This window comes from Oncorhynchus masou, chromosome 24 (genome assembly GCF_036934945.1).
Source record: "Oncorhynchus masou masou isolate Uvic2021 chromosome 24, UVic_Omas_1.1, whole genome shotgun sequence".
Taxonomy (NCBI): domain Eukaryota; kingdom Metazoa; phylum Chordata; class Actinopteri; order Salmoniformes; family Salmonidae; genus Oncorhynchus; species Oncorhynchus masou.
This window is the reverse complement of record NC_088235.1, coordinates 89,439,053-89,452,286: the sequence shown is the minus strand read 5'-3', so window position 1 is coordinate 89,452,286 and position 13,234 is coordinate 89,439,053. Positions and strand designations below refer to the sequence as shown.

At 47.3% G+C, this 13,234-nt stretch overlaps 1 protein-coding gene across 1 annotated transcript in view; it reads left to right on the top strand.

The window, feature by feature from the left end:
• LOC135512968 (SUN domain-containing ossification factor-like) overlaps window positions 1-13,234 on the top strand; it is an 81,132-nt gene that overhangs the window by 43,168 nt on the left and 24,730 nt on the right. The window contains 9 exon segments of the mRNA XM_064935529.1: window positions 3,985-4,114; window positions 5,195-5,284; window positions 5,353-5,708; window positions 9,703-9,880; window positions 10,742-10,871; window positions 12,133-12,257; window positions 12,364-12,431; window positions 12,848-12,955; window positions 13,040-13,145. Of these exon segments, the coding sequence (XP_064791601.1) occupies window positions 3,985-4,114; window positions 5,195-5,284; window positions 5,353-5,708; window positions 9,703-9,880; window positions 10,742-10,871; window positions 12,133-12,257; window positions 12,364-12,431; window positions 12,848-12,955; window positions 13,040-13,145 (1,291 nt within the window).

Genomic DNA, 13,234 nt, shown 5'->3' with positions numbered 1-13,234 from the left:
ACCCAAGCTTACGGACATTGTCAAATGTGATATAGCGAAGCACCTGAGTGAGTTGGGTGTGCAATTATGCAGGCACCCAAAGCGGATGACACTGTTGTCTTTGACTATACCGGATTAAGTGATATGACATATGCTATTCAATAAAATAATTTCTCTGTAATTAATATGACCTGATTTAAGCTAATCCGGTAAATAATTAACTAGAAAGTCAGGGCAACACAAAATAATATTTATAGAGCTGTTATCTTCCGAATAAACTCTTAATCTTTTACATCAATAGCAGTCAATATTCAATTGTCACCTTGTTTCAGTCTCATCTGAAAGTTGTTCTTCATGAACCCTGGCTAACAAGTTGAATCAGCAATACAAAATTTGGTTTAATTATTTATTTACGTAATACCTAACTAATCATACAATTACATATACACAGAATGCAAATTATGTCAAAGAAAACGTCCCTGGTGGACGGAGCCGACATGACGGCTGGCTCCACAAAGGGGTTTGGGTTTGAGTGAAAAAGCAGGAAGACTGAGGAACAAAGGGAGAAGTTATGCTATCGTAAATACAGTATCTTATGCATTCTAAATTACCGCCCATTTGGAAAAGGAAAATGCAATAAATATTTACTCTGAGCTGCGCTTCAATAGGTTGATTGTAGGTGGAAGGCCGTGTTGTCCTTTGAAGAGTGTCTCTGGTGGTAAACTGGATATGTTGTAATATCGTCGTTGTGTGGTAGGCTGGATACGTCGTCCGTCCTTTTCTACCCCACGTTTACAGCTGCTGTTGCTAACTCAACGGCTAGGATGTCTCACTTCTTTAGTGAATAAGAGTTCAAAGTTCATACTATTCGCAACCAAAGCTCACGCTGAGTTTGTCTTAGTTCTGTAGTCGACATGTTAGTCCTTTTAATGTATGGACCGTCGCTGAAACTGAAAGTTACATTTTTGTCAAGGGCTTTATATAGGAGGGGAGAGAAGGGCGTGTTTCATAGTTTAGAACCAATGTCTCTTCACAAGAGCGGGCCATTGAGTGAGCAGAGCTTTAACCTTATTTTCTCATTTGGAAGCTAAAATTACATTTAATCTTTTCAGAAATAGTTTTAAATTGCACAACAATTCCATGTAAATCTGATAACTAGAATGTGTAGACTTTCCAAGATACAGTTTATATCGTCCTCTCATCAGTCATACATTTAAGTCATTTAGCAGACGCTCTTATCCAGAGCGACTTACAAATTGGTGAATTCACCTTCTGACATCCAGTGGAACAGCCACTTTACAATAGTGCATCTAAATCATTAAGGGGGAGGGGGGGGGGGTGAGAAGGATTACTTATCCTATCCTAGGTATTCCTTGAAGAGGTGGGGTTTCAGGTGTCTCCGGAAGTCATAATGTCTCATGCGCCAACTGATCTGGCATCGTATTCATTGAGTACCAACGCATATTTTCAACTGGTTGGATTACTGAAATATGGTTCATTTCCCCCCACCTTTTGATGTTCCCAGACTCTCTGTTTACAAAGGCTATTCAAGAGTCCTTCTGTAGAGTCAAGAGAGGAATGGGAGAAAGGTATTTATGGGGGGTCCTAAACCTTACCCACTGGCCAACGTCATGACAACACAAACAACTGGATTATTCCTTTCATGCCCTGCCTTCAGTCCACTTCCCAATATCTGAACAAGAGAGCCTCATCGAAATTGCAACAAGCGGTTCTGTGAAAATTTAATTTAATCAGAAGCCACTGCCAGATTTCTGGATTGGGCTGCACTCGAGTATCCTGCCTTGGCAAATCGCGCTGTTAAGACACTGAGGCCCTTTGCTACTATGAACCTATGTAAGAGTGGATTCTTGGCCCTCACAAGCATGAAAACTAAATACAGGCACAGACTGTGTGGAAAAAGATTTAAGACTCTCCAATACAACATTGCAGAGTTATGTCAAATTTATTTACATAGCCCTTTGTACATCAGCCGATATCTCCAAGTGCTGTACAGAAACCCAGCCTAAAACCCAAAACAGCAAGCAATGTAGAAGCACGGTGGCTAGGAAAAACTCTCTAGAAAGGCCAAACCCTAGGAAGAAACCTAGAGAGGAACCAGGCTGTGAGTGGTGGCCAGTCCTCTTCTGGCTTTGCCTGGTTTCAAGCACACCCTTCTCATTAACCTGTGAGTTATTCAGTCTTTCGATGAACAAATAAGGTTTTATATGTATGATGATTAAATAAAGAGCAAAATGATTGATTATTATTATTTGTGCCCTGGTCCTATAAGAGCTCTTTGTCACTTCCCACGAGCAGGTTTGTGACAAACACTCACACACAATACTAAATGTATTGTGTGTGTGTGTGGCAGGCTTATAATGATGGGTGCACAGCTGGAGATTGAATGTTTGAAGGTGTACGGGACAATAAAAAGTTTTGGAACCACTGGTCTAGAAGATCAGAGTCCTTAACTTCACCATGGTAAACAACACACATTCACCTTTCTCATGATCCTCTCAAGTCCTGCCATCAAACTAATAGGCTAAAACATAGTCCAGATTGTGTGTGGCCTGACAGTGATGTCTGAGTGGTCAAGGTGAAGCTTTCAGGTTTCAGAGCAAGGGGCGTCTGTGTGAGGTGACAATTGCAGCGTCGAGCTGTTGTTTAGATTCATACTGGGCTTCAAAGACCAGGCCTGAGGGAAAAGTACATTGTGTAAAAAAAACACATTTAATTAAAGTGTGTGAAGCTGAACATTGTGGACATGTTCACGCAGGCCCCACGCTCATTGAGCCCTAAATATACACACACACACACACACACCCCAGGGACCCTCCCTCCTTTCCTGCCACATCACCTCGGCCTTTACCCCTCTTCAGATAAACACACAAAAAACTGCTCTACTTCTCTTTTTGTTCACCTGTTTATCTCGATGTTGTGCTCTTATGTAATATTAGACCTTTCCAGACTGTCTCTCTAGTACTAAGACCAAAAGGAATCCAGTGGCAGAGATTGCATTGGCAGGGCAGTTCAACCGTAATTTGGTTCAGCATGCCCAGTCCTGTTCCTGTAACAGCGTAATTTGGTTCAACCGCATGCCCAGTCCTGTTCCTGTAAGGCAGTGGTGGCAGAGATTGCATTGGCAGGGCAGTTCTACAGTAGTTTGGTTCAGTGTTCAGCAAGCCCAGTCCTGTACCTGTAAGGCAGTGGTGGCAGAGATTGCATTGGCAGGGCAGTTCTACAGTAGTTTGGTTCAGTGTTCAGCAAGCCCAGTCCTGTACCTTAAGCAGAGATTGCATTGGCAGGGCAGTTCAACCGTAGTTTGGTTCAGTTTGGTTCAGTGTAGTTTGGTTCAGTGTTCAGCAAGCCCAGTCCTGTACCTGTAAGGCAGCGGTGGCAGAGATTGCATTGGCAGGGCAGTTCAACCGTAGTTTGGTTCAGTGTTCAGCAAGCCCAGTCCTGTACCTGTAAGGCAGCGGTGGCAGAGATTGCATTGGCAGGGCTGTTCTACAGTGGTTTGGTTCAGTGTTCAGCAAGCCCAGTCCTGTTCCTGTAAGGCAGCGGTGGCAGAGATTGCATTGGCAGGGCTGTTCTACAGTGGTTTGGTTCAGTGTTCAGCAAGCCCAGTCCTGTACCTGTAAGGTGTTCAGCAAGCCCAGTCCTGTTCAGCAGTGTTCAGCAAGCCCAGTCCTGTACCTGTAAGGCAGCGGTGGCAGAGGTTGCATGGAGGTGGGGGACTTTGTAAAGCTGTCATCAAGGGTGGCTACACTTTTTTAAATTTGGTTACTACACTATTCCTTCTGTGTTATTTAATAGTTCTGATGTCTTCACTATTATTCTATAATGTAGAAAATAGTAAAAATAAAGAAAAACCCTGGAATGAGTAAGTGTCCAAACCTTTGACTGGTGCTGCATGCATGCATAATTATTTTTCCACGCACGACAGCGTTGGTACCCCAGCTGTATTGTTCATTGTGTGTTACTGAGCCTGTCTCTGTCTTCCAGGTACCCCAGAAGTCATGTGTGTTGTTCAGAGCACAACTCGTCAGGTCCGGGTGTGTCTAGTGGAGACAGCAGCCCCCCAGAGCATCTTCACGACCATGAGCATGCGCAGTACCACAGGACGGACCTCAAGGTGAGGAGTTGTCTAAAGCACAAACGGACTGGACCACCAGGCCAATAATCCACTACTACACCTAGAATCAGTTACTTACTATGGGGTTTTCAGCCAGAAAGGATCATGATCAGACCTGAGTTAACTAATTGTTTGCACGGTGACCCACCTAAAGTGTTTATTTTCCTCTGACCTACCAGTTCAACAAAGCCATGAGTGTGAATATGTTAAGGGAGGGGGAGAGGGTTGTGTAGTCCTATATGTGGGGTCATGCTTGACCTCCGGTGAAAGACAGAGGAGGTAAGGCCGTAATGAGTTTGGGATTTGGCCTGGGAAGTGGAGGAGAGGTGTTTGTGTGCATGTGTTCCTGACCTCTGGCCAGAGGTGAGCGGGGGTGGTATTTGGCTGAAGAGTTATGCAAGACAAAACATTGGTGGTTGTTGTGCATTAGATTGTTGACTAGACCTCCTCCCAGCCCCTATTTCTGGCCCCTAGGCTAAGAGCAGGTCTGCTTGCCCGGCCATAGTGTCTTCCTGAGACTATGATAAAGGTAATGTATCTATGCCCTGGCCAGGTCAGACCAGGGGCAGGCCACAGTTCACTCAGCTTTCCCCCAGACCCCACTCGGCCTCACTCAGACTTTGTTTTGACAGTATTAGCCAAATAAAGACTAATCCCTCTTAAAATGTCTCAGCCCATATTCACACACAACTCTGAACTGGGGGCCTGAGGGAGAGGGGTGGGGGGCTGCTATGTTAACACATATTTAGTCCTCCGGGCATGTAAGTACAAGCCTGCTGCATGCTGGCATACTGTCAATGTACACATGGCAAACAGGCCTGTCTGTACTGTCGGAGCTGTGCTGTCAGTCCCTTATAGCCTTTTGTTCTGTCCCTCAGTCTAACAAAGAACTGTTTCTCAGCCTGAGACGCTCACTCATTCTCCTGTTGTTTGGTGTTCTTCTATCATTCTGTCATGTCTTCTGGCGAAAGAGGCTGGCCTACTTCAGTTTACCATAGTGTCTGTAGAATTAAAACGTCCTATTCGAAGTGTGTCTGTGTTGTGCGTCATGTTCTAACGGCGTGTGCACCTGTTCCCCAGATGGAGTCGCCGAGGACACACACACACTCCTCCTACGACGTGGGACTGGAGACCGAGAGGGCTGCACTAGAGGAGCACAACACTGAACAGGTAACAGGCACACACACACACACACACACACCGACGGAGCAAATTGAACTGATGTGTGTGTTTTCCAGACTGTGAATCAGGAGGAGCCTGTAGTGGTAGAGGTCTGGTCAGCCCCAGAACCACACGCTGATCCTGAACCCCCCACTGCTGCTGCTGAGCCACGCACACAAATGACACAGCCTCACACACACACACACCCAGAGCCCGATACACAACTCCCTCCTCTCCAGGACCAGGCAACTCCACCCTCCTCCACCCCATCGCCCAGCGATGACCTAGTCCAGGACCAAGCCTCCACAGACCCCCCAGCCCCGGCCGAGACCCGCAGCGATGCCCTGGCAGAACCCAGCCCAGCCCCGGCCACAGAAGACCCCCAACACACACCTACCTCTACCTCTCACACCCCTGCTCCAGCCCCAGCCAGGTAATACTGCTTCATTCTATTGCTAGATGCCTCCTTATATCTCCAGGAGTGAGGACTATAATTGTCTTAATCTGTTTTTGTCTAGTACTTTCTTTTTGCTAGCTAGGGCCACCTACTTTAAGTGCTCCCGGTCTTCCTAGTAGCCCACTTGGTCTGTGTGAACTGCTGACTGCTCATAACTTGAAGATGGTTATTGACACATCAACCAGGATTAAGGGGCAGGAAGGGTCCGCATCACTCCTTCACTTGAATATCTTCCCTAGTTACTTTTCAGATCTAATTTTGCTCTTTTGTAGCTTTGGCAACTATGTGTGCGTGTTCTCTCAGTTCACTCCTCTCCATGTAGGTTTTAAAGACGCTCCCCAAACCTTGGCTGCAACCCAACTAATTTAGTGTACCCTGCGAGAACAATGTGGAATTCTTGGTCTCCGGCAGCGTTTTGGAACTACCGAGTTAATCTCAGCCTATGCTGCCCTGATGAAGACCCAGACGAATACATGGGCATAATACATTACCCCAGAGAACACTGCTACTCCAGCTGCTCTCCATCTGACTATGTTTTCTCTCATAGTCCAAGAGCATCTGGTCGTCGCAGTGGTGGCACAGGGCTATTTTCTCCCTCTCTCACCTGTCCATCTCCTCATTTGAATTCCATGCTGTCACTGTCACTTGTCCACTCAAGCTTAACATTGTCATCTATCAGGTGCCAGTAGGGAGTTATTCAATAAGTTTGACACCTTGACAAGCTCATTGCCCGACGATGGCTCACCACTCTTCGTACTTGGTGACTTCAACCTCCTGACGTCTGCCTTTGATTCACTTCTTTACAACTCTTTCATTCCCCTTCTTGCCTGTTTTGACCTCACACTTTCCCAGTCCCCTCTTACTCACAAGGCAGGCAATACGCTTGACCTCATCTTTATTAGAGGCTGCTTGCCTTCTAATGTCGCTGTAACCCCTCAAATCAAATCAAATGTATTTATATAGCCCTTCGTACATCAGCTGATATCTCAAAGTGCTGTACAGAAACCCAGCCTAAAACCCAAAACAGCAAGCAATGCAGGTGTTGAAGCACGGTGGTTAGGAAAAACTCCAGAGAAAGGCCAAAACCTAGGAAGAAACCTAGAGAGGAACCAGGCTATGTGGGGTGGCCAGTCCTCTTCTGGCTGTGCCGGGTGGAGACTATAACAGAACATGGCCAAGATGTTCAAATGTTCATAAATGACCAGCATGGTCGAATAATAATAAGGCAGAACAGTTGAAACTGGAGCAGCAGCACGGCCAGGTGGACTGGGGACAGCAAGGAGTCATCATGTCCGGTAGTCCTGGGCATGGTCCTAGGGCTCAGGTCCTCCGAGAGAGAGAAGGAGAGAATTAGAGAACGCACACTTAGATTCACACAGGACACCGAATTGGACAGGAGAAGTACTCCAGATATAACAAACTGACCCCAGCCCCCCGACACATAAACTACTGCAGCATAAATACTGGAGGCTGAGACAGGAGGGGTCAGGAGACACTGTGGCCCCATCCGAGGACACCCCCGGACAGGGCCATACAGGAAGGATATAACCCCTCCAGGTCTCTGATCACTACTTTGTTTCCTTTTCTGTCTCCCTTTCCTCCAACCTTAACCACTCAGCCCCTACCCAGATGGTCATGCGCCGTCACAATCTTTACTCTCTCTCACTCCTCTCTCCTCTTCTCTCCCATCATCTCTCCCTTCTGATAATTCCTTCTCCCTCCTGTCTCGTGACTCTGCCTCTTTGACCCTACTATCCTCCATTGCTGCTTCTTATGACTCGTATTGTCCCCTTTTACCCCGGCCGGCTCGGCTCTCCCCTCCTGCTCCGTGGCTGAGTAACTCAGTGCGAGCTTACAGGTCTGTGGCCAGCTGAGCAAAAACTTTCGGAGGACCTATTGTCCTTTCACTCCCTCCTCTCTACCTTCCCCTGTCTACTGCTAAAGCCACTTTCTATCACTCTAAATGTCAAGCTTCTGCCTTCTCCTCCCTCCTTAATCCCCCTCCCTCCTCCCTCTCTGCAGATGACTTTGTCAACCACTTTGAAAAGGTTGACGACATTTGCTGCTCATTCACTCAGCCTATTAAGTCCACTGGTCCCACTCCCATACCCCTTGATCACTTTCTCCCCTCTCTCTGCAGAGGAAATCTTGTGACTAGTGAGGTCCGGCTGCCCAACAACGTTCCTGCTCAACCCCATCCCCTTCTCCAGACCATCTCTGGAGACCTTCTCCCATTCCTCACTTCCCTCGTCAACTCATCCCTGACTTCAAAATGGCCCGAGTCGCTCCCCTCCTCAAGAAACGAACACACTTTGACGTCAAATCCTACAGACCGGTATCACTTCATGATTCTCTTTCCAAAACACTTGAGGGTGCTGTCTCTGACCAACTCTCTCACTATCTCTCTCAAAACGATCTTCTTGACCCTAACCAGCTTCAAGACTGGTCACTCAACCGAGACTGCTCTTCTCTGTGACGAAGGCTCTCCTCACTGCCAAAGCTGACTCTCTCCCTTCTGTTCTCATCCTCCTAGATCTATCTGCTGCCTTCGACACTGTGAACCATCAGATCCTCCTCTCCACCCTCAGGGCTAGTGTGTTTCAGGCTCTGCACACTCTTGAATTGCATCCTACCAGGCAGGCTGCTCCTACCAGGTGACATGGAGAGGATCTGTGTCTGCACCACAGTCTCCTCACTACTGGTGTCCCCCAGGTCTCTTGGTCCTTTCCTCTTCTCTCTCTACACCAAGTCCCTCGGCTCTGTCATATCCTCACATGGTCTCTCCTATCATTGCTATGCGGATGACACTCACCTACTTTTCGGCTTCCCCCTTCTGACACCCAGAAGGCAACAAGCATCTCTGCAAGCCTGGCAGTTATCTCCGCTTGGATGTCGGTCCACCACCCTAAGCTCAATCTTGACAAGATGTAGCTGCTCTTCCTCCCGGGGAAGGGCTGCCTGCTCCAAGAACTGTCCATCACTTTCAACTCCACGGTGTCCTCATCAAAGCAGTGACCCGCTCCTGCAGGTTCATGCTCTACAACATCCTTAGAGTACAACCCTTCATCATACAGGAAGCCGCGCAGGTCCTAATCCAGGCACTTGTCATCTCCCGCCTGGAATACTGCAACTCTCTGTTGGCTAGGGTCCCCGCTTGTGCCATCAAACCCCTGCAATGTATCCAGAACACTGCATCTCACCTGCTGTTCTACCTTCCCAAGTTCTCCCATGTCACCCCGCTCCTCCCATGTCACCCCGCTCCTCACATGTCACCCCGCTCCTTCCTCACACTCCACTGGCTTCCAGTAGAAGCTCACATCCACTACAAGACCATGGTACTTAACTACGGAGCAGCAAGAGGAACTGCCCCTCCCTACCTTCAGGCTCTGCTCAAACCCTACACCCCAACCCGAGCACGCCGTTCTGCCACCTCTGGTCTCTTGGCCCTCCCACCCCTACAGGAGGGCAGCTCACACTCAACCCAGTACAAGCTCTTCTCTGTCCTGCTACCCCAATGTTGGAAACAGTGTCTCCCTGAAGCTAGGACAGCGTCCCTGCCCATCTTCTGAAAACATCTGAAACACTACCTCTTCAAAGAGTACCTTAAATAATCCCCTTGCACCCTCTCCTCAAAAAGCCTTTAGTGAATGAACACTTGCACTTGACTCTTTTCCCCTTTACTAGCGCTGACTTTGCTGAGTACATTTTTCTTCAATAAAGTAGCTTACTAACTCTATGTGGTTGTCCCACTATCTTAAGATGAGTGCACTGCTAACTGACTAAAATGAGATTTTTTTTTGTTGAGTTTTTCACGTAATTATTATTTTAAAAATTAAAATGCTATTGAAATAAATGTTATTTTTAACAATGTTATTGAAATAAAATTCTGTGGATCCAGATTGTTTCTCCTTTCATCCCCTCTAACCCTCTCTTCTGTCCTCTATTCGCCTTCTCTCCCTCTCCCCCATAGTGGTGATGCTGACCTAGTGGAGAGCCAGTCAGAGCAGGATCAAATTCAGGCTGGTTCTGATGCTGATGTCCAAGCATCTGTCAGCCCAGAGGACCCAGACCAGGACCAAGGTCTACCAGAGCTGGACCTGGGGGGGAACACCTCCCACAGGCACCAAGACACCGACCAAGACCAGCAGGTGAGAGGGAGTCCTACAACCTATTCCTCAGTGTTACAGAGAGCAGACTGTTAGTTATGCCACTGACTGTAAATGTAATGGGAGTGTAGAGGTTTACGTGTGAGCATTGGGGGGAGGAGCTACACACAGCTTGGCAGCCAATCCTGCAAAATCCTTAATTTACATTTAAGACATTTAGCAGACGCTCTTATCCAGAGCGACTTACAAATTGGTGAATTCACCTTCTGACATCCAGTGGAACAGCCACTTTACAATAGTGCATCTAAATCATTAAGGGGGGGTGAGAAGGATTACTTATCCTATCCTAGGTATTCCTTGAAGAGGTGGGGTTTCAGGTGTCTCCGGAAGGTGGTGATTGACTCCGCTGTCCTGGCGTCGTGAGGATCAGTAAATGAACCCTCTGCTCCCTCTGCCTTTCTCTTACTGGGAGGAGGGATGGAAGGGAGGGAGTGAGCGAGAGAATGGAAGAAGAGGGTGGGAATGAGAGAAGAAGAGGGTCAGCCTTTGTTTGTAGATGGTGATGAATTAAAAGCCCTGTCCAGTATTGGTACAGAGCTGTTCTGTTCTCCAACTACATTGGCTGCAGATAGACAGAGCTGAACCGGATTGGCCCGTATCAGTGTGTTAATGAACAGGCTTTGCCATGTGGTGGCTTTGTCGACCGTTCTGGGGTCTTATCAAGTGATTGTGTAATATATAAATTACAGCTCACTGGACGTGTCTGTATGACGTGTCTGTATGACGTGTCTGTATGGACGTGTCTGTATGGACGTGTCTGTATGGACGTGTCTGTATGGACGTGTCTGTATGGACGTGTCTGTATGGACGTGTCTGTATGGACGTGTGTCTCTACCTGTCAAGGCAGTGGATCAGGCAGTGGATGCCAGTGATGCCAGCACTATTGAGATGGACCCCTCAGTGCCCAGTAAGGAGGACATCCCAACCTTCGACGAGTGGAAGAAACAAGTCATGGAGGTGGAGAAAGAGAAGAGTAAGAAACACACACAGGGACACGTTCCCATCATTAATATCATGTTCAGGAGAAGCTCAGTGACCGTGAAGAAGGCATGATGGTCGCAACAGTCATTTTTCAGACAAACTAGTGCAGAGACCTCACAAATCTCTTTCCTCCTTTCAACTCACTCGATCTCTTTCTCTCTTCCCTCCATCTTCCTCCTTCCCTCTATTCTTTCTCTCTCTCCCTCATAGTTTCTCCCTTCTTGCCTTTCATTCTTGAATCTCTTCCCTCTTAATGAGGGCAGTATGGGTACTGGACCGTGTGTGTGTGTGTGTGTGTGTGTGTGTGTGTTGTCAACCTCTCACCCTCCTCCTCTGAGGCAGCACTGCACACACACGCACACACCCACACAAAAATACTTCCAGATTGCGTACAGTACCCTCACACTCTTAGATCATAGACAGCGTGCAGGGTCAGTTAACCCATTGTGTTATTATCCGCTAAGCTAGTAACTGGACCTTGTGTAGATCTCCTGTCCTCAGCGTCACAGACCAGTCAGACACATTTATAAACAGATGGCGTTGACGGTGGTAATTATGTATTACGTCATCCATTTCATATGTTTTATTTTTTTGATAATTTGTAGACTATATTACGGATTTGGAAGTGTTTAAGGTCCCGGACTGCATCTTTCTCACACACACACACGTTTTGTTCTATCCTCGTGGGGACCTAAAATCCTATTTTCCCTAACCTAATTCCTAAACCACTAACCCCTTAAAGGCTCTGCATGGTCAATCTGACTTCTGACGAGGCCGTGCAGCATTTACTGCCATGCAGCCTCCAGAGACGTCAGGGTTTCATCCTTATTGCGCTGGACAGAGCTGTTGTCAAAGTGCGTTTGTGTTTATACAAGATATACCATCCCCACCTGCCGTCAACCGATCATGCCAATGTGGAGTTATACGGAGCCCTCCACATAGTTAAAACATTTGAGAGGAGCTTGATTTGGCCTCTGCATTCCTCCAGAAGCTCGGCAATTGCGTCACACCCTCATATGAAGTTTCCGACCACATTTTCGGATCGAGCATAAATAGGGTTTTACCCTAACCCTAATAGTAACCCTAAACTTAACTCCTAAGCTTAAAATAGCCTTTGTTGACATGGGAACTTTCCCTACAAGGGAGAATCTTCATTTTTTTCTTTTGGACTTTTGGGAGATTTTAGGTCCCCTCAAGGATAGAAGAACCAACCCACACACACACACACCTCTTAACCCCCCTGTCTTCTCCAGCTCTGTCCCTCCATACCTCTTCAAGTGGAAGCCCCCCTGTGAAGAAGGTACAGAAGAACTTTAAAAACAACTATGCTTCTGTGGAGTGTGGCGCTAAGATACTGTCAGCTAACACAGAGGCCAAGGTAACACACAAGTCTTTATGTTCTTAGAACCGTAAGAATCCGCCCATTGACTCATTATGTGTCTCACATTTGCCATTTTGTTCCCTCTATCCTCTCTGGTTTCCAGAGTACATCTGCTATCCTCATGGAGAATATGGACCTGTACATGCTGAACCCCTGCAGCATCAAGATCTGGTGAGTCAAACACACATTCGAGGGGCGTGTCTATACTTGCTGATGCAGGAGACGTTGTCATTTTTGCTTCAGTTAAGATTGTGCAAGAGGGATACGCAGTTCAAAACAATCATGAGAATAAATAAAGTTGTCAGATTTTGAATCTAGTCATCTCTCGTTGTTTAATTTGTGGACAGTTTGCCCTTCCTCCTCTCTCCTGGTCCTGGCTGCTCTCTGTGGAGCTGCAGCGTGACAATGGGTTACTCAGTGTTTCCTCCAGAAACACACACGCACACATTGTCCCCTCAGCACGTGTGACCCCAACTGCCAACCATCTGCCCAGGCAGAGGTCAAGGGGAGAGCAGGCAGCTGGAAATGATCTCACATTACCATTCCTCATCTACCTCTATATTCCTCTTCCCCTTTTCTTTCTCTAGGTTTGTGATAGAGCTGTGTGAGCCCATCCAGGTGAAACAGTTGGACATCGCTAACTTTGAACTCTTCTCCTCCACACCTAAAGACTTCCTGGTCTCCATCAGCGACAGGTACATGCACACCCTTCCCGTTTCTCTCAGGACACACACACACGCCCCTCTGACCACGCCTCTCGTTCTCTTGCTCTCTCTCAGGTATCCCACCAACAAGTGGTTGAAGTTGGGAACGTTCCACGCCCGTGACGAGCGCACCGTTCAGAGCTTCCCATTGGATGAACAGCTCTACGCCAAATACATTAAGGTACATACTTACACAGTCACACCTACACACACACTGCAAACACCCATACACAGACAAACTGCAGACACACACACCATTTGAATTCTATG